General features: G+C 38.9%; 1 protein-coding gene across 8 annotated transcripts in view; it reads right to left on the bottom strand.

Moving 5' to 3' along the window:
- Positions 1-24,208, bottom strand: part of Nvl (nuclear VCP like) — an 86,026-nt gene that overhangs the window by 34,378 nt on the left and 27,440 nt on the right. For 7 of the 8 annotated variants that reach the window (XR_010043603.1, XR_010043602.1, XR_010043604.1 and 4 more), the window contains 6 exons: positions 21,744-21,978; positions 20,146-20,364; positions 19,878-19,982; positions 17,231-17,293; positions 13,419-13,538; positions 11,867-11,966 (listed from right to left, as the gene is read on the bottom strand). Coding sequence is in view for 4 of the 8 variants with exons in the window: in XM_013157525.3 (XP_013012979.2) it covers positions 11,867-11,966; positions 13,419-13,538; positions 17,231-17,293; positions 19,878-19,982; positions 20,146-20,364; positions 21,744-21,978 (842 nt within the window). In the remaining 4 variants the exon portion in view is untranslated. Of the gene's footprint in view, positions 1-11,866; positions 11,984-13,418; positions 13,539-17,230; positions 17,294-19,877; positions 19,983-20,145; positions 20,365-21,743; positions 21,979-24,208 lie in introns of all 8 variants that reach the window. The other variant, XR_010043605.1, reaches the window with a different exon arrangement.

The raw sequence follows: 24,208 nt of genomic DNA, 5'->3' as shown, positions 1-24,208 counted from the left end.
TATTAATGACCTGAAGCTAGAAATAAGCAGAATAGTTAGAGAAATGCTAAGCACCACCCAGGAAAAAACAGATGGTGGAATGGAAGAACAGAAAAAGAGGGGAGAATTGTTTGATGGAGAAAATAGAGAAAGCATAGAATACGTGAAGCAGGTTCAAAGAGAGTACCAGGAAACTAAAAACTCTATCGAAAACTGGCATAACAGCTTGAAAGAAACTAAGGACAGACTATCTGAACTGGAGGGCAGATTTGTAATATGGGAGAATGAAATGAAAAACTTCTTAAAAGTAACAAAGAAACAAACAGCAATAATACAAAGACTAGAAGATGATAAGAGGATCCATAACTTAAGAATTAAGAACATAAAAGAAGTAGGGACACAAACAGATGAACTTCAAAAGCTACTCACAGAAATAATCCAGGAGAATTTTCCTAATTTAGCAAAAGGTAAAGATACTCAGTTGTATGAAGCATACAGGACCCCAGCCACCTACAACCCAAACAGAGCAACACCCAGGCATATAATAATAAAAATTCCAGAAATTCAATACAAGAACAGAATATTAAAAGCTGTCAGAGACAAGAAACAGACCACTTACAAGGGAACACCCATCAGAATTACAGCAGATTTCTCTGCACAAACCATCAAATCACAAAGAACGTGGGGGGAAATAATTCAAGCTTTGAAAGATAATAATCTCCAGCCAAGATTGATATATCCTGCACAACTATTCCTGGAAATTGATGGAAAAACAAGGTGCTTCCAGTATAAAGAGGAACTAGGGGAATTTGCAACCACCAATTCAACTCTACAGAGAATACTGCAGGATATTCTAAAAAAGAAAAATACAAAGAATCCAGAAATAGTGGCAGAGAGGCCACAATGAATGGAGCAGAAAACAAAATGAAGAAGACAAACTGACAACTAATGACAGAAAAACAGCTCAACAAAAATGAGGCAGAGAAGACTGGATGATAGGAACAGCTATTTTGGAGAAAATGACATCTTAATAGGTAATACTGATTTAGTATCATCTTGTTTTGAAGTCTCATCAAGCTTTTGTTCTTCTGTCTCCAATGGTCTAAACAGGTTGTATCTTATTGGATTTTGTTATGTATGATAGTATAAGCAAAAACTTTTAAAGACAAGGAGATTATACAGAAACCATTGTTCATTTTCTGTTAGTTGATTCTAAATACCCTGGAATGCTGTCATTCTCTTAAATGGTTTTACATTGTTTTGATATACTTGATGCTACAGTATACGAAGTTATACTCAAAGATTTCAAGGAAAGAGATAATATGGTAACTACTTTTATGTCAGGATTATCTTGTGAAACACTATTCTGCTTAAATGGTTATGTTTTGATCTGTGTTGTTTTGCTGTTATGCCCTCTTTTATCTCAATCTCCACTTCATTATTTACTTTTTTATTTTTATCTTTTTAATTAAGGGGGAAATAAATAAAAAATAGCAGGATGTATTATAGTAACCCACTTTGACTTTCCATTATCTTGATTTTTAAAGCCCTGTATTACTCTCCCCATCTTGTTTTTGACTGATGTCCCCCTATTCTGTTTTGCTTGATAGTACCAGGTTTGAAAGTTTAGGCAACAGCTGTGAAGATGGTAAGATTCATTATAACGCCCATTCTCGTTGACTATTATCTACTTTTGAAGACCTATAATGTCTCCAATGTTTTGGTTTTGTCAGTTTTGTTCTTTACTGTTTTGTTCAATTTTATTATAACTGATGATATAGGCAATTCTATTAGAGATAGCGGGAGGCATTATGGTAACCATTGATGATCACCTTGTATTATGCTTTTACATTATCTATTATGTCCACCCTTTTGATTTGACTGACTCTCTTCTGTTAGGTCACATTTGGTTCTACTCCCTTCCAAAAAAGTAGTAAGAGCTGTGGGAGCAACAAAACCCAAAATGTGTAATTGTTATTGTACAAAAGAGAGGAAAAGGAAGTGCTCTAAACGATACGACTGCATGTATATTTAAGTGTATAAGACAGATAATGATATCACTGAGTTTTGTTGGATCATTGAACAGAACTGTTTGCAGTCTCACTGTTGGAATGTCCACTTTACAAGCTTTAATTTTGTGACTTGAACAATTATTTCTAAGATGACAATATGTAATCCATTAACTAGTGATTTCCTACTGTTTATTTTTTTCTGTAAATCTGTACAACTTGTACCCTTTCTCTGCTTTTTTTTTCTCCTTAAATAAAATTAAAAAAAAAAAAAAAAAAAAAGAAAAATACAGGTACAAAGATAAAAAATGGAGACTTCCGGGAGAACATGTCGGACAGATAACAGCAACTACCGGAGGCTCTCTGAAAAACTAGGCTCAGAAGCCAGGTATGGTGCGGACTAAAGAGACATAAGCAGGTGGAGTTATGCTCTGCTGACTCAGGAACGAACTCGGCTGAGAGAAACCAACTTGGAATGCAGTCCTGGTGCTAAAACAGGAACAGAAAAGTCTGGCTGCTGAGGCTGGACCCTGCGCCATTGGAAGCCGCGATTTGGGTTTCCCGCCGCACGGTGGCTGGCTGCCTCTATATCGGCTAGGCAAGGAGAGAGACGCGCGGAAGCTCTGAGAACGGGAGTCTGTGAACAGAGTCGAAAACAGGACGGGCAGGGAGGCATGTTCTGACTTGTGGCGAGGTGAGTGAGAGAAACTGACACTCCACCACAGTTTGACTCCAGCGGACTTTCTGGGCCCGAGCAGTCCTGCGGGAGCAGGGCGCGGTGGGGACTCCAGCCACACATTCCCCTCTCGGGCGGGATTGGTGAAAAGTGCCTGGCCTGCGTGACGCTGCCGGCGGACCCCGTAGGCTGGCCCAACCCAGATCGCAGAGCCTGACGGAGGCCGGGAGGGGCGGGCCCCCGCGTAGGCTGCCTGGTGCGCAGCGGTGAGTGGGAACACCTAACCGGCGCAATTCGATCAGGCTGTGGCTGACAGGGAGAGAAGCTGGGCCTCTCATATAAGCTTGCATATATAAGGAACAGAGAATATGGGAAGAGGCAGCAACAAGAAAGGCTCCTCGGCCCCCAATTCTGAGAAACAGGCAATAGCGGACACCACACCAATACACATAAAGCACCATATAGAGAGCCTCATAGACCAACTCAGGAATGAAGTTATCAACGACCTGAAGCTAGAAGTATGCAAAATAGTTAGAGAAATGCTAAGCCCCACCCAAGAAAAAACAGATGGTGGAATGGAAGAACAGAAAAAGAGGGGAGAATTGTTTGATGGAGAAAACAGGGAAAGCATAGAATACGTGAAGCAGGTTCAAAGGGACTACCAAGAAACTAAGAAGTCTATCGAAGACTGGCATAACAGCTTGAAAGAAACTAAGGACAGACTATCTGAACTGGAGGGCAGAATTGTAATATGGGAGAATGAAATGAAAAACTTCTTAAAAATAGCAAAGAAACAAACAGCAATAATACAAAGACAAGAAGATGATAAGAGGATCCATAACTTAAGGATTAAGAACATAAAAGAAGAAGTAGGGACACAAACAAATGAACTACAAAAGCTACTCACAGAAATAATCCAGGAGAATTTTCCTAATTTAGCAAAAGGTAAAGATACTCAGATGTATGAGGCATACAGGACCCCAGCTACCTACAACCCAAACAGAGCAACACCCAGGCATATAATAATAAAAATTCCAGAAATTCAATACAAGAACAGAATATTAAAAGCTGTCAGAGACAAGAAACAGACCACTTACAAGGGAGCACCCATCAGAATTACAGCAGATTTCTCTGCACAAACCATCAAATCACGAAGAGCGTGGGGGGAAATAATTCAAGCTTTGAAAGATAATAATCTCCAGCCAAGATTGAGATATCCTGCACAACTGTCCCTGGAAATTGATGGGAAAACAAGGTGCTTCCAGGATAAAGAGGAACTGGGGGAATTTGCAACCACCAATTCAACTCTACAGAGAGTATTGCAGGATATTCTAAAAAAAAGAAAAATACAAAGAATCCAGAAATAGTGGAGGCCACAACGAATGGAGCAGAGAACAAAGTGAAGAAGACAAACTGACAGCTACTGATAGAATAAGAGCTCAACAGAAATGAGGCAGAGAAGATTGGATGATAGGAACAGCTATTTTGGAGAAAATGACATCTTAATAGGTAATACTGATTTAGTATCATCTTGTTTTGAAGTCTCATCTAGCTTTTGTCCTTCTGTCTCCAATGGTCTAAATAGGTTGTATCTTACTGGATTTTATTATGTACGATAGTATAAGCAAAAACCTTTTAAAGACAAGGAGATTATACAGAAACCATTATTCATTTTCTGTTAGTCGATTCTAAATACTCTGTAATGCTGTCATTCTCTTAAGTGGTTTTACATTGTTTTGATATACTTAATGCTACAGTATACGAAGTTGTACTCAAGGATTTCAAGGAAAGAGACAATATGGTAACTACTTTTAGGTCAGGATTATCTGGTGGTGAAACACTATTCTGCTTAAATGGTTATGTTTTGATCTGTGCTGTTTAGTTGTTATGCCCTCTTTTATCTCAATCTCCACTCCATTATTTACTTTTTAAATACTTTTTAAAAAATTTTTATCCTTTTAATTAAAGGAAAAAAATAGCAGGATATATTATAGTAATCCACTTTGACTTTCCATTACCTTGATTTAAAGCCCTGTATTACTCTCACCATCTGGTTTTTTTTTTTTTTTTTTGAGGTTGACTTTTTTTTTTAATTTTATTTAAGGAGAAAAGAAAAAAAAAGCAGGGAAAGGGTACAAGTTATACAGATTTACAGAAAAAAAAATGAACAGTAGGAAATCACTAGTTAATGGATTACATATTGTCATCTTAGAAATAATTGTTCAAGTCACAAAATTAAAGCTTGTAAAGTGGACATTCCATCAATGATACTGCAAACAGTTCTGTTCATTGATCCAATAAAACTCTGTGATATCATTTTCTATCTTATACACTTAAATATACATGCAGTTATATAGTTTAGAGCACTTTCTTTTCCTCTCTTTTGTACCATGACTATTACACATTTTGGGTTTCATTGCTCCCACGGTTCTTATTACTTTTTTGGAAGAGAGTAAAACCAAATGTGACATAACAGAACAGAATCGGTCAAGTCAAAAGGGTGGACATAATAGATAATGTAAAAACATAATACAGGTGATCAACAATGGTTACCATAATGTCTCCCGCTATCTCTAATAGAATTGCCTATATCATTAGTTATAATACAATTGAACAAAACAGTAAAGAATAAAACCGACAAAACCAAAACATTGGAGACATTGTAGGTCTTCAAAAGTAGCTAAAAGTCAACAAGAATGGGCATCATAATGAATCTCATTATCTTCACAGCTGATGCCTAAACTTTTGAACCTGATACTATCCAGCAAAACAGAATAGGGGAACATCAGTTAAAAACCAGATGGTGAGAGTAATACAGGGCTTTAAATCAAGGTAATGAAAAGTCAAAATGGGTTACTATAATATATCCTGCTATTTTTTTCCTTTAATTAAAAGGATAAAGATAAAAAAGTAAATAATGGAGTGGAGATTGAGATAAAAGAGGGCATAACAACGAAACAGCGCAGATCAAAACATAACCATTTAAGCAGAATAGTGTTTCACCACCAGATAATCCTAACCTAAAAGTAGTTACCATATTGTTTCTTTCTTTGAAATCCTTGAGTACAACTTCGTATACTGTAGCATTAAGTATATCAAAACAATGTAAAACCATTCAAGAGAATGACAGCATTACAGAGTATTTAGAATCGACTAACAGAAAATGAACAATGGTTTCTGTATAATCTCCTTGTCTTTAAAAGGTTTTTGCTTATACTATCGTACATAATAAAATCCAATAAGATACAGCCTATTTAGACCATTGGAGACAGAAGGACAAAAGCTAGATGAGACTTCAAAACAAGATGATACTAAATCAGTATTACCTATTAAGATGTCATTTTCTCCAAAATAGCTGTTCCTATCATCCAATCTTCTCTGCCTCATTTCTGTTAAGCTCTTTTTCTGTCAGTAGCTGTCAGTTTGTCTTCTTCATTTTGTTCTCTGCTCCATTTGTTGTGGCCTCCCCGCCACTATTTCTGGGTTCTTTGTATTTTTCTTTTTTTAGAATATCCTGCAATACTTTCTGTAGAGTTGAATTGGTGGTTGCAAATTCCCCCAGTTCCTCTTTATCCTGGAAGCACCTTGTTTTTCCATCAATTTCCAGGGACAGTTGTGCAGGATATCTCAATCTTGGCTGGAGATTATTATCTTTCAATGCTTGAATTATTTCCCCCCACGCTCTTCGTGATTTGATGGTTTGTGCAGAGAAATCTGCTGTAATTCTGATGGGTGTTCCCTTGTAAGTGGTCTGTTTCTTGTCTCTTACAGCTTTTAATATTCTGTTCTTGTATTGAATTTCTGGAATTTTTATTATTATATGCCTGGGTGTTGCTCTGTTTGGGTTGTAGGTAGCTGGGGTCCTGTATGCCTCATACATCTGAGTATCTTTACCTTTTGCTAAATTAGGAAAATTCTCCTGGATTATTTCTGTGAGTAGCTTTTGTAGTTCACTTGTTTGTGTCCCTACTTCTTCTTTTATGTTCTTAATCCTTAAGTTATGGATCCTCTTATCATCTTCTTGTCTTTGTATTATTGCTGTTTGTTTCTTTGTTATTTTTAAGAAGTTTTTCATTTCATTCTCCCATATTACAAGTCTGCCCTCCAGTTCAGATAGTCTGTCCTTAGTTTCTTTCAAGCTGTTATGCCAGTCTTCGATAGACTTCTTAGTATCTTGGTAGTCCCTTTGAACCTGCTTCACGTATTCTATGCTTTCTCTGTTTTCTCCATCAAACAATTCTCCCCTTTTTTTCTGTTCTTCCATTCCACCACCTGTTTTTTCTTGGGTGGTGCTTAGCATTTCTCTAACTATTCTGCATACTTCTAGCTTCAGGTCGTTGATAACTTCATTCCTGAATTGGTCTATGAGGCTCTCTATATGGTGCCTTATGTGTATTGGTGTGGTGTCTGCTATTGTCTGTTTCTCAGAATTGGGGGCCGAGGAGCCTTTCTTGTTGCTGCCTCTTCCCATGCTGCCTCTTCTTCTCTGTTCCTTATATATGCAAGCTTATATAAGAGGCCCAGCTTCTCTCCCAGTCAGCCACAGCCTGATCGAATTGCGCCAGTTAGGTGTTCCCGCTCACCGCTGCGCACCAGGGAGTTACGGACCAGGCAGCCTAAGCGTCTCCCCTCCCGGCCACCGTCAGGCTCTGGGATCTGGGTTGGGACAGTCTACCAGGTCCGCCGGCAGCGTCACGCAGGCCAGGCACTTTTCACCAATCCCGCCCAAGAGGGGGATGTGTGGCTGGAGTTGCCACCGCGCCCTGCTCCCGCAGGACTGCTCGGGCCCAGAAAGTCCTCTGCTGGAGTCAAACTGTGGTAGAGTGTCAGTTTCTCTCACTCACCTCACCATAAGTCAGTGCACGCCTCCCTGCCGTTCGCAGATTGCCGTTCTCAGAGCTTCTGCGCGTCTCTCTCCTTGCCGAGCCGCCGTAGAGGCAGCCAGCCGCTGCGCGGCGGGAAACCCAAATCGCGGCTTACAATGGCGCGGTTCCAGCCTCCACACCGAGTCTTTTCTGTTCCTGTTTTAGCACCAGGACTGCATTCCAAGTTGGCTTCTCTCAGCCCAGTTCGTTCCTGAGTCAGCAGAGCATATCTCCACCTGCTTATGTCTCCTTAGTCCGCACCATTCCTGGCTTCTGAGCCGAGTCTTTCAGAGAGCCGCCGGTAGTTGCTGTTATCTGTCCGCCATGTTCTCCCGGAAGCCCACCATCTGGTTTTTAACTGATGTTCCCCTATTCTGTTTTGCTGGATAGTATCAGGTTCGAAAATTTAGGCATCAGCTGTGAAGATAATGAGATTCATTATAACGCCCATTCTCGTTGACTTTTATCTACTTTTGAAGACCTACAATGTCTCCAATGGTTTGGCTTTGTCGGTTTTGTTCTTTACTGTTTTGTTCAATTGTATTATAACTAATGGTATAGGCAATTCTATTAGAGATAGCGGGAGGCATTATGGTAACCATTGTTGATCACCTTGTATTATGTTTTCACATTATCTATTATGTCCACCCTTTTGACTTGACCGATTCTGTTCTGTTATGTCACATTTGGTTTTACTCTCTTCCAAAAAAAGAACCGTGAGAGCAATGAAACCCAAAATGTGTAATAGTCATTGTACAAAAGAGAGGAAAAGAAAGTGCTCTAAACTATATAACTGCATGTATATTTAAGTGTATAAGATAGAATATGATATCACAGAGATTTATTGGATCATTGAACAGAACTGTTTGCAGTATCATTGATGGAATGTCCACTTTACAAGCTTTAATTTTGTGACTTGAACAATTATTTCTAAGATGACAGTATATAATCCATTAACTAGTGATTTCCTACTGTTCATTTTTTTTCTGCAAATCTGTATAACTTGTACCCTTTCTTTGCTTTTTTTTTCTTTTCTCCTTAAATAAAATAAAAAAAAAAAAAAGAAAGATAAAAAATGACCACTTAAAAACGTTAATAATGTGCCGTTTTACATGCCCATCATTAAATGATATAAGAACTCCAGTTTCTCTGCATCCTCACTCAAGTTTCAAACTCCCTTTTCCTCTCCTATGGAATCTGGGTCTTTTTGTCACTGCCCTAGCCAACCATTTACCTCTTCTGCAGGGCCTTTAAGAGGAATGGAAACTTTTTCCACTTTTGTCTTAGCCTTGGAAAATGATTATTAGACACAGAAGGGGAGAGATATAAAGGACCACAATTCACCAGACATGTCAGTAATGAAGCCAAAGTGGAAGCAGATCCTGAGGTATAGCAAATGCAGTTACCAGTATGGGGATCAACAGTGAACCACCTAGAAGAGTCCTTCCTAGATTCCTGACTTACAAAACTGCAAACAACGCAAAAACTGTTACACAGCAGCAGCCAACCAGAACGTTAACAAGAAAGCTTTTCTTAAGGCTGAGCATAGGCCTGGGATGTGGTATAGTGCTAAAACACATGCCTAACATGAACAAGACCCTGGGTTCAATTCCCAGCATCACAGAAAACAAAAAATGTAAAACACTAGGTATAAAATAAGTTACAGGCAATCAAAAACAGTGTAATGCTGGGCATGATGGCACATTCCGTAATCCCAGCTACCCAGAAGGCTGAAGCAGAAGAAACACAAGTTTGAGGCCAGCCTGGGCAACAGCAAGACCTTGTATCTAAATTAAACTTCAAAAAGCTGGAGACATAGCTCAGTGGTAGAGTATCTGCCCAGCATGCCTGAGGCTCTGGGTTCAACTTTTCAGCAAAAAACAAAAACACACAAAATTGAAACAATGCTATAATTGCAAGTGAACCGTCAAGTGAGCATGAACATAAATAAAACAGATCTAGACCTTCTTTGTGTGTGTGTGTGTGTCCCCACACATAGCCATCAGCATGATGGGGCTCAAAAGCAATGAGTGAGGTACAGCAAAGGGAAGACAATACACTCATGCACAGGAAAGTCCAAAACACAGACAGCATATGACTCATCAGCTACTTTTAACACACGTCAAACTGAACGCTGATTGCTGTATTCATGAAAGCTTCACAACAAGAATCCAGAGACTAAAAATTCCAAGATGAGTGAGGTGACCAGAGGAAGAAACTGTCAGGAAAGGTGACGTATGTGGGTGTTTCGAAGGAAATTAAAGAAAATCTAGTGATATGAAGGACCTATTAATCTCTAATCTACTGAGATTAAACCAAAAGACAAAGTCGACAATAAACAAGCATTAAAAAGTAGTAAGCATCATTTTTGTCTCTGGGACAAAAGAGTTCCCTTTTTTCACAATTTGATAGGAAAAAAATCTGTCTGCTAAGAAAAGGTAGGATGTATTTCTGTCTAAATTTGAGGGACTTTCATGATTTCTTCCAGGATAGCTCTATAGCGTCAGGATCTAACGACTACTCTCACTACAAATACTGTAAGTGCTCATGCCCATGGTAATTACTGAAGCTGTCTGCAGTTTATCATCAGTGTGGCAGATGTATTACCATCATCACTTAACCTTTGTGACAATCTTACAATGAGGTACTCTTCTTACATAGTCAATAAGAGCAACTAATATATGTACAGGGTTACTGTCATGGCTTTTGTCAATAGTTCCTGACAAAGAACTTCAAAACATTGGAATCTTCTGAGCGGCAAGGATGACTTTGTTGTGCTAATAAGGTAATTCAGCATGGCACCTTAGGTAGCCTCAGAATGATGACTGGTTATAACAAAAGACCAAATGTGATTAGACAGTTGGAACTTTGGGGTGTCTCTGAAGAGACTGCGTTTAATCATGTGGCCAATGAGCTAACCAAACGTCTCCCTGGTAAAACCTCAACAGAAACTCTAGATTCCAAAAGCCTGACCAACTTCCCCACTGGTGAATGCATGGATGTGCTGAGAGGGTGACACTGGCTCAACAGGAAAGGGCATCAGACCCCTGCTTCTTACATGTGTCCTATGTCATAAAACTAACCCGAAGAAGAGCACTGACCTGAGGTTTGTGAGTTGTGCCCCGAGAACTCCACTTGTGCTGGTCTGTCAGGACTTGTATAGCTCTGATGACTGACTCATGACTCTACAATGTCAGTGTGAAGTAATAAATCAGCTACTAAGACATAAATGCTATAGCTAAAGCTCAAAACCATTTGACAGATTCCAGGGACATTTGTTATTACCAGAGGCAAACTACAGACCCTAACAGGGATGGTGAACTCTTCTGAGACTGCGTCCCCAAACTGCAGCCCAAAACCCACTTAGCACATAATACCAACATTGCACTTAAACCTGAGTACGTGACTGCTGGGCCAACGTGGGGCAACTTAGCTCACGTGCCAACAGAGAGGGCTCTGTGTATCCACTGTGGCACGACACTGCATGCCATAGGTTCACCACCACTGCCACCAACTCTGTTTTTTTCATTATAAAACAGAATGCAAGCAATTCATCAAAGTAACTTACATGGAATGAAAAATTACACCAGCTTGAAAACTAGCAAATCTCTTTAAGCAATCACATCATTACTAGGTGAGTTAACCCCAAAATCACAATAGGTACAGGCATGAAACAGTGGGGCATGCTGAGGGCAAAGTATCAAGCACAAAGATGACAATTTAGTACTGAAAAGAAAAGCAACATTGAGCACGTTTGGATTCCTTTTTTTTGTACTCACCCCTACTCTCCTGTTTTTTTGAAACAAGGTCTCACTGTGAGATTTAGATCGACCCTGAACTCACAATGTAGCCCAGGTTGGCCTCAAGCTTATGGTGATTTTCCTGCCTCAGCTTCCCAAGTACTTGGATTAGAGGTGTATGTCTAATATCAGCTACTTTTGAATTCTTGAGCTTTTTCCTATGTCCCACATAGAATGCATGAATTTGAAAACAATTTTAAATCATAATTAAAGACAAGTATAAGGGCATGGCTCCACTACAAAATTTAAAAAATCTAATTTCAACTCGAAAATACAGTGAAGCATCATTACAAGCCTGAGAGAAACCACAAAACAAATATACTTTTAGGATCAGGAATGTGTTACTAGTATTCTCTGCCAACAAAAAAACTTTCTGAGCACTGACACAAAAAAATAGTATGCTTTTTTACTACAGCTTACACAAAACTTTAAAATGCTTTATTTAAGCTCATTTTTTACTCCTTAGAATGTATGTCAATCACACTGCTATGAAGCTAAAAGTCTTAGATTTGTCTGTGAGACGGTCTTCTTTCTTACCTGGCCTGTTAGTGGCTGCCATGATGAAAACCTGCTGACGTGCTTCCAGACCATCCATCTCTGTAAGTAGCTGATTCACCACCCGAACACTTGCGCCAGTCTGAAATAAAAACAAATCTACTTCCATCAGCCTTCAATACAAAAGGAGAAAAAATCCATTTTTTTCTGTACAAAATAATGTATTTGCTAACTTGATCAAAGGTTTTTGTCAAGAAGTAACTAACAACGGCTAAGGCATAGTGGTGTGGGCCTGAAGCCCCCAACACTCCCTTTTAGAAACAAAGATTAACTATGATCATTTTATGAGGTCACTCCACACACAGGTACTGCTGCCATCACCAGATGTCCTTTAATCCTGTGGTTATTCACAGCCTGGACAAGCAAACTAAGACTGAGAGAGGCTGGACAAGGGAAGGGCTTATCGACAGCAAAAGATGGGAGCAAGGAGTAAAACCCAGATCACCATGCCCAATCAGCTGAACACAGCAAAGTGCAGCGCTCTGCTCTGGACTTCACAGGAGACTCTGGAACAGTACAGGGAACCGTGGAAGAATCTCTGCCTTGCCACGGACATCACTATCAGAGAAGAAACGTACAACAGAAGACGGTGATGCTGTGGTCTAAAGGGTGGGTAGACAAAACTGCCATTGTCTGAGACCCACTTGTATCAGTTAATTTTGTCATTGCAACTTTTGAACGTTTTTTAAGGGAAATTAGGTAAATAACAAATGTTTTATAATTGAAGAGCCCCCTCAACATTTGTAATTAAATCACAAAGTTTCTGAGGTACTTATTAATCATTATCATCTATTCCCTGAAGGCTATTAAATTCTTCATGTTATGCGCTTCACATCTCTAAATAACAGTATTTCTGATAACAACTATTTCTGCCACCCTTATATCGAAGTGTCTAAAAAGTGTGCATCAGTAGCATTGGTGCAAGTGCTATGCAATCCAGATCAGTATCTTCCCCAGACAGCAATATTAGGTTTTAAAGTTAACATCCTACCCCTAATTTGAACGCTCAATATCTTAAATTATGTTTTGCCTGTCTCAAGAACTTCAACTGAAAGGTATCATAAAACTTCAAGATCACAAAACCAAATATTCAGACCTATCACTTCCATTCCCAATTACTCATTTATGTGAGTTAAGATCACAAAAATATTGAGCAACCAAAAAAATACATGATTTGGGCAAATTAGAAAACTTATCTCTGATTTCAGATTACTAGGTCTCTTCATTAGAAGAATCATGTTCCCAAGGAACGACTGTCTAATTAGCACCTGACTAGGAAACTACAAAAGGTTTATGGCATGTAAAAACATCTATAAACAAGCTAGTGTGATTATACATGCCTCTATTCCCAGCACTCTGGGAGGCTGATGCAGGAGAATGACACGTTTGAGTCTAGCCTATGTGATCTGGTAAAACCTGCATAAAAATTAGAAGACGGGGTGGGGGTGGTCAATGTGAAGGCCCTGGGTACAGTCATCCCCAGTACTGCAAACAAACAGATAAATAAGTAAAACTACCAATCTATGATGTTTACCTCTTTGTCTGATCTTCGAGGACATAACGCATCCATTTCATCAAAGAATATCACACAGGGTGCCGAGTTCTTGGCTCGCTGAAAAACCTGTCGCACAGCTCGTTCACTCTCACCAACATACTAAACAAAGAAGCAATAAAATGCAAACCTGACCTTGAGATTGGAGCCAAAAGGCAGTAAAGCTAGTTTCTAATCACATTTGGATGTCAAGAGTCCAAAATACATTAAATTATATCATACACATGTACTGACGTTAAACCATCATTGACATAAAAGTAGCTGTGTATGGTTCAACTGAATAAAATCAGCTATTATGTAAGTTTATTACAAATTTCCTCATCATAAAATTAAGACCAAGAAATATGCTCTTCTCTACTCAAAAACTCCTAACGTTCTACTGTGTCTCAGCACTGATCTCTTAGGCCTTACACATATAAAATAGTGATTTTTCACTAATTCAACAGTATTTTAAATGTATACAAAACAAATTACCATCTCAGTGTTATTTTTAGTATCTGTCATATAGGAATAGAGGATTCAAAGTGAACCTGGCCTGTTATGGGTTTTATAATGGCTTACTGCATATGCCAAAATCTAAATTAAAATGTAAAACACTAAAATCAGTAGTAGTATCAGTACTAAGTACTATGACAAATTATATGTAACAACATGGTTCCAGTTTTTAGCTGGGCATGAGAAATTATTCTTATAAAATTTCAAACTATTTGATTAAGAAAAAGCAGTTATTTTTTAATAAAACTGCTATGGCAGTATCCAAAAATGATTTTTACAATAGCAACTATTCTAAACTACTATGTAATTATTTAATGACTATATGACTACAATAATCATGCATAGCAGTGCACGCCTATAATCCCAGTACTGGGGAAATATGGGCAAGAGGTTTACCACAAGCTCAAGGCCTGCCTGGGCTACTCAGGACTTCAAGGGCAGCGGTACTACATAGCAAGATTCTGTCTCACATCATATTAACAGTAAACACCTTGGACTCACTGTGTAGCCCAGACTGGCCACAATCTTGAGGTGATCCTCCTGCTTCAGGCTCCCAACTGCTCAGAAAACAGGTATGTATCACCATGCCTGGCTGGAATAACTTCTAATTTGCCTCCAAACATTTCTTCTTGCATTCTAAAAGAGCCCCATCAATTATTCTTCCTATGAATATGTACTTTGCTCTTAAAACAGTTCATATTATTACAACATTCAAGTTCTTCTACTTTCATTACAGTATAGTCCTTGGGGAGCAGAAGTCATATCTTTTTCAAATGCTTCTCTCTTAACATTTTGCACAATGATAACATTGATTTTCCTTAAAAATCTAGCCTAGCAAAAACTATTTCAAACGGTGAAACAATATATAGGATTTAGGTGACTAATTGATTTGTTTGTTTATTGGATCACAGTCTCTCTGTAGTTCAGGCTGGTCTCAAACTCACAGTGATCCTCAACTTGCTTCTGGAGTGCCAGCATGCCTAGCTAGTATGTATTTTACAGGAAAATCCAGTAACAGTGAGTTGATAAAAGTTTCAGGCAGGGATGGGAGAGCAATAAATACACCTGGAAAGACACTGGATATAGTACACAAATCATCAAGTGACAGAAAATTTAATTAAGGGCAAGGTAAACAAAGTCTCAAAAGGACAGAATAAAAGCAATTTAATCTCAAGGTAACAGTACTTAAAAGAATATCTCATCTTGGTCTTTTAGAAGAAACATTTCAAGTAAAGAGACTATTGTTACCATCCTTAATTCTTTATTAGCCATTCCATTTTTGACTATTATGATCCAGTTTTGACAAGGCCCATTATTGAGAGTATTCTCTTACACTCAGCAAATGTAGCGCTCTACTCTCAGTTTCTTTCATATCCTCTGGTCAGTTTGACAGTTTTGGTTTTGGGGCTGAGATGGTCTCGAGACCACTTTTGGTTTCTTTTCCCATTCCTATTTGTTTTTTCTGAATCATCGACATCCTCAGGGTTGCCAGTGCCCCCCCCCCCAAGTTCTAGCAGAACTTATTTGCCCATTCCCAGCATTTTAGGTACTACTTAGCTGAGCCCAACTCTCTTCAGAGCTCCAGACTGATTCCCTACTACTTCCCAAGTGGCTCTTTAAAATGTCCTAGAATACATTCATTATCTAACCCCAAGATGTCTAAGTCTAACCCTGATAAGATCATCTAATCAGTATCTCAGAGTCACTCTACACTCTTCCACGGACATCCTCTACCATCCCAAAAAGGCAAATCAGAATCCAATGGGGAGATAAAACTGCAAACTCATCACACTGACAAAACAAAACAAAACAAAACAAAACAACCCCCAAGAAACAGTAATCTGACACTAGCAGGGCTAGTAAGAATGTGAAAAAAAACTTTACACAAGTATTTCATGAAAAAAATTTGCAATACCTAATTTTTAAAAAGTGTATATAGTCTAAGTTACAATTATTCAACTTAAAGGTATTTTATATACTTTACAGGTAAAAATCCTGTAAGTATCAAGGCTATATGAATATTGAACCTCAAGAGATACAGGAAACGAATATGAAGAAAAAGACCTCATTTTAAAAATTATGGTTATATTCAATGAAACGTCAAACAGAATTAGTAAATCAGAAGTAAATATAGCAACAAAGTATAAATATCCAACAGAGTACAAGTTATTCCAGTAAACTATTTTATTATAGTGCAACCACTACTGTGTAAACACAGTAGTGCATGAGGCCTGAAAGTGTCTACTACTGAGTTTCAGTAATCACCAATTCAATCAACTAACCCTGAGTTATTTATATCCCGTTCTGAGTTTCCTTTTTTGGAAGTAAATCTTAAGACACTATATTTGATTTGTAAATATTATTCAGTATCTCTGAAAAAGTTACGGCAATATAACTGCATCATCATACTTAAAAAAAAATTATTTATGTGGGGCCAGGCATGTTGCTTGGTGGTAGAATGTATATTCAATATGTACAAGGCCCTTGTGTTTTATTCTCAGCACCACCACCAAAGAGAAAAAGAAGTATGCACATACACATACATAAATATAAATGTTAAATATTCAGTAAGTACTCATACGTCCAACTGTCTTTTAAGTTTCATACTTTTAGAACAACACATACTGTATAGGGGTAATTATGTACACAGTAAAAATAGAAAAAATACATTCTTAGCCCTCCCACCCCTAAACTTTGAGACAGGTTGTTGTTAAGTCAGCTAAGCTGCCCAGGCTGGCCTTGAACTTGGAATCCTCTTGCCTCAGCCTCCCAGAGTGCTGGGATTGCAGACATTTAATTTGAAATATAAACTGTTTAAATATATAGGGAAAATATAAGCAATAATAACTTTCCCCCCTAAAGTGTTTTTATTAATATTTAACACATCTAAGCTATACAGCAATAGGAAAAGGTGAGAAGGGCAGGAGCCAGAGAATGCAGATTCAAGCCTCAGTTTCACCACAGTACTTCTCAATTGCCAAATTCTGCACGTTATTTATCCTCGCCACATCAAGGGTTTCTAGAAGAGAGAACAGCTCATACCTTACAGGGCTAGTACTAAACAATAATGTATGCCGCACACTAAAGTGTTAGCAAAACCGGTAATAAATTATTTCCACTTTGCAGGTAGAGAAACATACCTTAAGTAGTAGAGCAAAGCAAAGCTCAACCTTCTCAACTGAATCAGTGAGACTATCAAAATAACACAATTGTCCCAAGATCTGAGAATGTATTATCCTGTAATTTGAAAAACAATTACTTTCCAAACTAAAATAATGGCTAATGTCACAACAACTTACCATATTTAGTAATTCAGGGCCTTTGACAGATATAAAATTTAGTCCAGACTCATTTGCTACAGCCTAGCAAGAGGAAACAAAGACATAAGTAAGACAAATATGGAACAAGCTGGTAACAAAGAGTTTTACATTCTTTTCTCCTTTGTTATAGTTATTCTTTTTAAGAAGGAAAAGAGATAAAAAAGCAAAGGTAGTAAATGTTGGCTTACAACTGCTAAGACAGGCATCAAATCAAATGGGAATAATAAAATATTTTTAAGTATTTTATTTAAAAAGCATGCTTTTACAGCAGTGTAAATACATTTGTAACTCTATCCTGGGATTCATTTTTTAATTTACAAACCAAAATTCCAAAACATCAGAATCAGTTTACCAAGCATCAATACTGAGAAAAGCTTAAGTGTAGAAGAGTTTAAGAATTATAATCTGTATGCGGAGATGAAACTTAAATAAACTCTAAAAATAACCAGAGTAGGGGTCAGGGATTTGGCTCAGTGGTATAAGCGCCTTCCTGACAAGCGTGAGGTCATGGGTTCACTCTCCAGTACCAAACAAACAAACCAACCCAGAGTGAGAGCTGAGGATGTAGCCCTCTGGTAGAGCACTTAGTCCAGCGTGTGTGAAATCCTGAGTTTGATCCCCAGCACCACAAGAAGTAACTACAGAAACATACCAAAATCCACCAGGGGACAGTCTTTCCATTCCAAGAATCTATTATCTTGGCTCCAGTTCAACATACCCTGTGCCATTCCATGTGTCCTGCATAGGTACTCAAACTCATCGTTTACAGACAGGACTCCTGGCTAACTCTCCCAGTTCCGTCCGGCCCAAGCTCCATTTCTTTCACCTCACTGAGTATGTGTGGTTTCTGGACCAATCTCAGCCTCTCCTTGCCTGGTCCTGTTGCCCCACTGTCAGTCAATCCTGTAAGCGCTCACATACAGGTGGGTCTGACAAAAAGACCTTTTCTGTTTTCTCCTCTCAACTACCACTTTCATTCAGACTACAATCCTCTTTTACCTGAACAGAAAAAAAAAAGTCCTTAACACAATTCCTTTCATTCCCGCTTTCTTCCAATATACTCTTGACACATCGGAAAACACTTTAAAAAATACAAAGCAGATCCCTTGTTGCACCATATGTCCTATCTATCCTCAAGTGCCATGTGATGTATCTACCATGGCTCCCCACACCTTGGGACAGACAGTTCCTCCTTAGTCCAACAAAGGCTCCTTCCCTGGTTCTCAAACTTCAGCTCTTCCCACCTCAAGGTGCTGCAGCTTCTTTTTTGTTTTGTTTTGCTTTGTTACATAGATTAATGGGCTTCTTCGTGGCAGATCTGCACATCTGTGTAACAGACTTTGATCATTTCATGCCCCTAGACTCTTGCTTCATCCTCCTTTCCAGTTTCACATGGAGACAGAGGGGTTAATGAGTATAATATACAACCATGAGGCTTCCCTAAGTGTTTTTCCCTCCATCTTCTTTCCCTGCTTCTTTATGGAGTTAGCTGGTCGTTCAAGACTATTTGGATGTCCATCCTGTGAACATCACTATCAAAGAAGCCATCTCCCAACTGGCTGATCAGAACACTATTTCTATCAAAACTCTGCCAAATCTGCAATTTACCACTTGACTTATTTGCTGCTGCTCTCATCCAAATAGAAAAGCTGATCAGATTGGCACCTTGTTCACTAGCTTATCCCTAGCACCTCAAACAATGTCTGGGAAAGATAGGTATAGTGAGCCAACGACATGCATGAATGCCTTGCCCTGTGAAAGCTGCTCTACAGATCTGGGCATGGTAGCACACACTTGTAATTCCAGCACTGTGGGAGGCTGAATCAGAAGCATCAAAAGTTTGAGGCCAGCCTCGGGTACACAGTGAGTTCAAGGCCAATCTTAAGTGTATAGTGAAAACCCATCTCAAAACAAGAAACACAAAAATATATTCTTGTACATATAGTCTTTTTCTTTTTCCTATTGGGAATTATATCTAGGGCCTTCAAAATAAGCTACATTCCACCTTTTTTGTTGTTTTGAGTGAAGGTCTTTACAAGTTACTAAAATTGCCTGGGTTGTGCGAATTTATGATCCTCCTGCCTCTGCTTCCCAGAGCACTGAGTTACAAGTTTGGTTGGGTACATATAGCATCTTGATTTGGCTGCAGAGAAATAGTGGTTGGCAGCAGGTAGAAATGCGAAGATTCATAAATAATGCCTTTCCCTTTTGCTTACTTATATTTTCTATGGTAAAAAGGTAATTTTTTTTTTTTGTACCAGGGATTGAACTCACGACCTTGCGCTTGCCAGGCAGGTGTTTATGCCACTGAGCTAAATCCCATGCCCTGTAAAAAGGTTATTTAAAGATAATTGTAAGGGAAATATTTTTGTTAATATTGTACCAAAGCAGGATCAGCTACAAACTACAACTATGAAGTAACTTTTATTAAAAAGTTAGAATACATAGAAATGATAATTACTATACTAAAATTGATGGGCTTTTTGATGACTTCTGCATTTAAAAAGTGGGAATTTTCGTGAAAATTGGTATGTAAAACATTGATCTCAGTGTAAGACATAAAGATAAATCCGTACTATTCTGCCTGAGATTAAGAAATAAAACACAAGTTGAATATATACCGCACCTTTGCCAGCAGAGTCTTACCACAGCCAGGAGGACCAGCAAGGAGGACTCCAGCTGGAGTCACCAGGCCGAGGGCCTTGAACCGGTCTGGATTACGCACTGGGGCCTGGAAGGAACAGCAGATGTGACCATATTACATTGAACTAATACCTCACTGGAAAACACCTACAGTCACGTCAGTTTGGACTTACGTGCTGGGTATGCACGCACAGAGCCTCTGGCCCTGAGTTACTGCATCTGTCAATGATCTCAGCAGCTGATGCACCTACCAGTATTGCCATGGTGAGCTCTTCTCTAATATCTTCCAGGGCACCAATGTCTGCCCAAGTCACATTAGGAACAGTAACAAAACCTTCTCTTTTGGCAGAGGGTTGGACCGAGGCAAGAGCAACAATGAAGTCATTCATTTCAATGCATAATCCTTGCATCTGCTCCTCTGAGAGGGGATCATGGTCTCTTAGCAATCCCAGAAGCCTTTGAAATTCATCCTTAAATGAACAATCGAGAGGAAAAACATTCTTAAACCACAAGGTTTGTTTAAGTTTCAGGTTGGGCAGGCATGGTGGCACATGCCTTCAATTCCAACACTTGAAAGACTGAGGCAGGAGGATCACTACAACTGAACACATGGACGAGGACTTCCAGAAATGCTTCAGAAAGTGTCAAGAACTATGAAGCAAGGGGATATATTTTGTGTCCGCAAGTATGTTTCAAGATTACTTCTTTTTTTATTTGTAATAATAGAGGGCAATCTTGTCTTTTCACTTTTAGTCAGTGATAACGAAGCTGTGTTCATAAATACCTTATGGCTTTTTTTTGGTACCAGGGATTGAACTCACGACCTCACACTTGCAAGGCAGGTGCTTATGCCTCTGAGCTAAATGTCCGGCCCTCCTAAGTGACTTTTAATCTGTGCTTATTTAATCTATGCTTCATTATCATGCATAATGATCTGAACTGCTTTTTCTCCCCACTCTTAAGTTTGTTTTGGATCCAAGAGATGTGATGCTCTACATTTTGCAGTTGCCTTCTGTCCTACTAACTCTGGAATATGACTAAAAGATTTTGCTGTGAGTTCTGACTACACCTTCTTTTCAGAATAAAAGTTTTGCTTCCTAACAAGAAAATAAAATAATTCAATTTAAAATGTTTTAAAAATTCTAATCTGCTGGCTGTGGTGGCATACACCTGCAGTCCTGGTACTCAGGAGACTGAGTCAGGAAAATTGCCCAGAGTGTGAGGCCAGCCTGGGCTACAAAGTGAGTTCAAAGCCTGGCTGAACTACCCAGCAAGCTCTTGCCTAAAAAAAAAAAAAGAAAAAGAAAAAAGAAAGAAAGAGATTGTAATTTATATGTAAATACAAAAGGAGTGAGTTTATTATTATTTTTTAACAGAAATAATGCTGGCTTCAAATAAGGAAAAACCAAACAATTTAAAAACAGAAGACCTGGCTTTAGGTGCCTGCTCTGTACAATTCATGTAAACCTACCTAGAAAAGCCACAACCTTGTAAACTTAGTGTCTTGATTGACTAAAAAAAAAAAAAAAAGGAAGGAAGGGTAAGCACTGTTTCCTTCACAAGATTACACAGATCAAACTATGTAATAGCTAGAAACCTTTGTGCAAACTGTATCAAAATTATATGGTGATCTTAGGACTGGCAAAGGGTCTGCTGTCCTCTACAGTGGATTAGGGCCGAGGAAAAGGGAATGACTCCATCCGTAAAATATCCTAGTTTACTTAACCAAAAACTTGCCTAAATATCAATGCCCTAAAAACAGGAGGTGTTTTGTAAAGGACTAAACCTCAACTCTACTGACATTTACTTGTACTGAAGACAACATAGTGAACTGAACAGTCAAAAGTACCTGTGTTTCAGAAGTGGACTCCGTTTCCAGTGTTTCCCTCTGGCCACCTTCACCCTCAAGGTCTCTCCTTTGCTGCTCCTGCAGCCTCATCAGGGCCCTGTTCACTGCACACACAGCTGCCTCTCGGCAAAGCGCCATCAGATCAGCACCAACAAAACCTGGTGTCAGGTGTGCTAAGTGACAAAAATTAAATGTTTCAGGAAGTCTGAGTTTTCGGCACAAAGTCTGAAGTATTCTGTAGAAAAAACAAAACATTTCAAATTCCTGATCCAATAGTAGAAGCAAGTCACTAAATATACTTATTTGGAGTTCTTCATGTGTAATAACCTATCAATGGCATCATAACAGGAAGTGTAAGATCAAATAATGCATTTTTCACTCTACAAATGCTAAATCAAATTACTATCACATATCTGACCTCATCTCAAAAAAACTAATGGCAGATACGTTTTGTTAGTAACTATGCTAAGTCTTCTGTGTAATAGAAAGGCAAATTTTAAAAAAATTAATAAAGAGTTGGGGCTGGGGATTTAGCTCAGCGGCATAAGTGCCTGCCTTGCAACTGTGTGGTCGTGAGTTCGATCCCTGGTACGGACAAAAAACAAGAAAGACGAAGCTGGGGATTTAGCTCAGCGGCATAAGTGCCTGCCTGGCAAGCAGGCAGTCGTGAGTTCGATCCCTGGTACCGATAAAAAGGAAAAAAGACAAAAAATAAATAAATAAATAAAATAAAGAGTTTTACTAATTTTTAGAGAAGATACGATAGATAACTTGTGAGAGCACTTTTATAGTAGATAACATGGAAATCCCCCCAACATAAAACCTTCCATCCACATTCAAATAATTCTGCTCACAGGCAAATGCTAGCTCAATGCACACTTCAACATCCAATTTTGTATTACAATAGTCACTTTTCCAACTTTATCTTCACCTACTACTGTTCACTGCTGTAAGCATGCATTAAAAATTTTGTTCAACTGAATGGTAACTTAAGTGTGTCAATGAAACCTAGGCTTTTAGATAGTTATTAAAAGAATACCTTGAACAATTTCTGGTAAGATGTATTGAACAATAATTTCAACTGAAGACACAATGTTTGAAGCCAGCCTATATGAGTTTGAACACCAACTCTCTGTACCGAGGCCAGTGATTTCGCCTCTGAGCCTCAGTTTACTTACCTGCAAAACGTGGTACAGTAGGACTTACCTACGTATGTGGTTGTGAATGTGCACATAAGAAACACTTAGAACAATGGATAATCCATTTTAAGTGTCCAGTGTTTAGTTACACACTGTGATGTTACAAATCAAGTGAAATAAGTCTAGGGCTTTTTCTTTGGTACCAAGAATTGAACTCATAACCTTATACTTGCCAGGCAGGCACTGTGCCACTAAGCTATACCCCTGGCCAAGTGAAATAAGTCAATGCATTCTGAAATTTCCAAACTGTAGGGGAGAGTAACATTTTCATTGTCAAACTAACAAATACAGAAAAATTATTTGGGATCAAGGAAGTAAACACAATAGAAGCACATAAACATGACTGACAGAAGAAAAATAATTCACTGACTTCAATAATGGGAACCAAGAAAAGGTTTCACTACACCTATTTACAAAAAATGTATCTCAATTTCTTGCTATCTACAGGAATACTGAAAAAATTTTCTATGAAAAATGGCTACCAGAAAATATTCTTTTCTTAGCTATATTCCAAAAAGAGCAAGATACACAACAAACTACATGGTCAAAGAAACAAGATTACTCTTACTCCTTACCTGACTCCCCAAGCCTTTTCTGGAAGCACAGCCAGGAACGTGCAGCAAGAGGGTCAACAGGTATGTGGGTGGGTGTGTTTATGTATTTTCTGCTTTGGTTTAGATTTAAAATGTCCCCCAAAAGCCAGGTGATGGCTGAGAGGCCATCAGAGCATGAGGGGCTAACCATTGTTGAGTTCATAGCTGAAGGGGCTCGTGGAGTCTAAGGGAAGTGGGTCTCACAAGGATGACTTTGGGGACTACCTTGTGTCCCCAGTCCTTTCTTTGGCTCTTTCCTTTTTTCTTTGCTTCTAGCTGCCGTAAGTTCGGCAGTGGCCTGTACTAGTTTGTATCAAAAGTGCCCCCAGTCTCACACTTGAAGCTGACAACTGGCCGGAAGAGCCAGCCACTGGGCATAGGACCTGCAAGGGTGTCTCTCCCCTGGTTTATTCCTTTGCTCTCTTTCCTCACAGCCATGTACTGACCAGCTTTCCTCTGTCAGGTTCTTCCACCATCCTAGCTCTGCTCTGGAGCTAGCTGACCAGAGACTGAAAAACTGCATCCCCTACCCACAGTGCTTCTGCTCACTCTCTTTACCTCGCTCCATCCTCACTGTCCCCATAACTGTTCCCGAGTGTCTGGTGAATACAGTACGTTTCAGTGTCACGAAGTTAAGGGAGAAGCCATTGCAAATGTGGTGCTTCAGAACATT

Source organism: Cavia porcellus, unplaced genomic scaffold (assembly GCF_034190915.1).
Source record: "Cavia porcellus strain 051 isolate PalLab524CR breed Dunkin Hartley unplaced genomic scaffold, mCavPor4.1 scaffold_26, whole genome shotgun sequence".
Taxonomy (NCBI): domain Eukaryota; kingdom Metazoa; phylum Chordata; class Mammalia; order Rodentia; family Caviidae; genus Cavia; species Cavia porcellus.
This window is presented reverse-complemented; position numbering and strand designations above follow the sequence as displayed.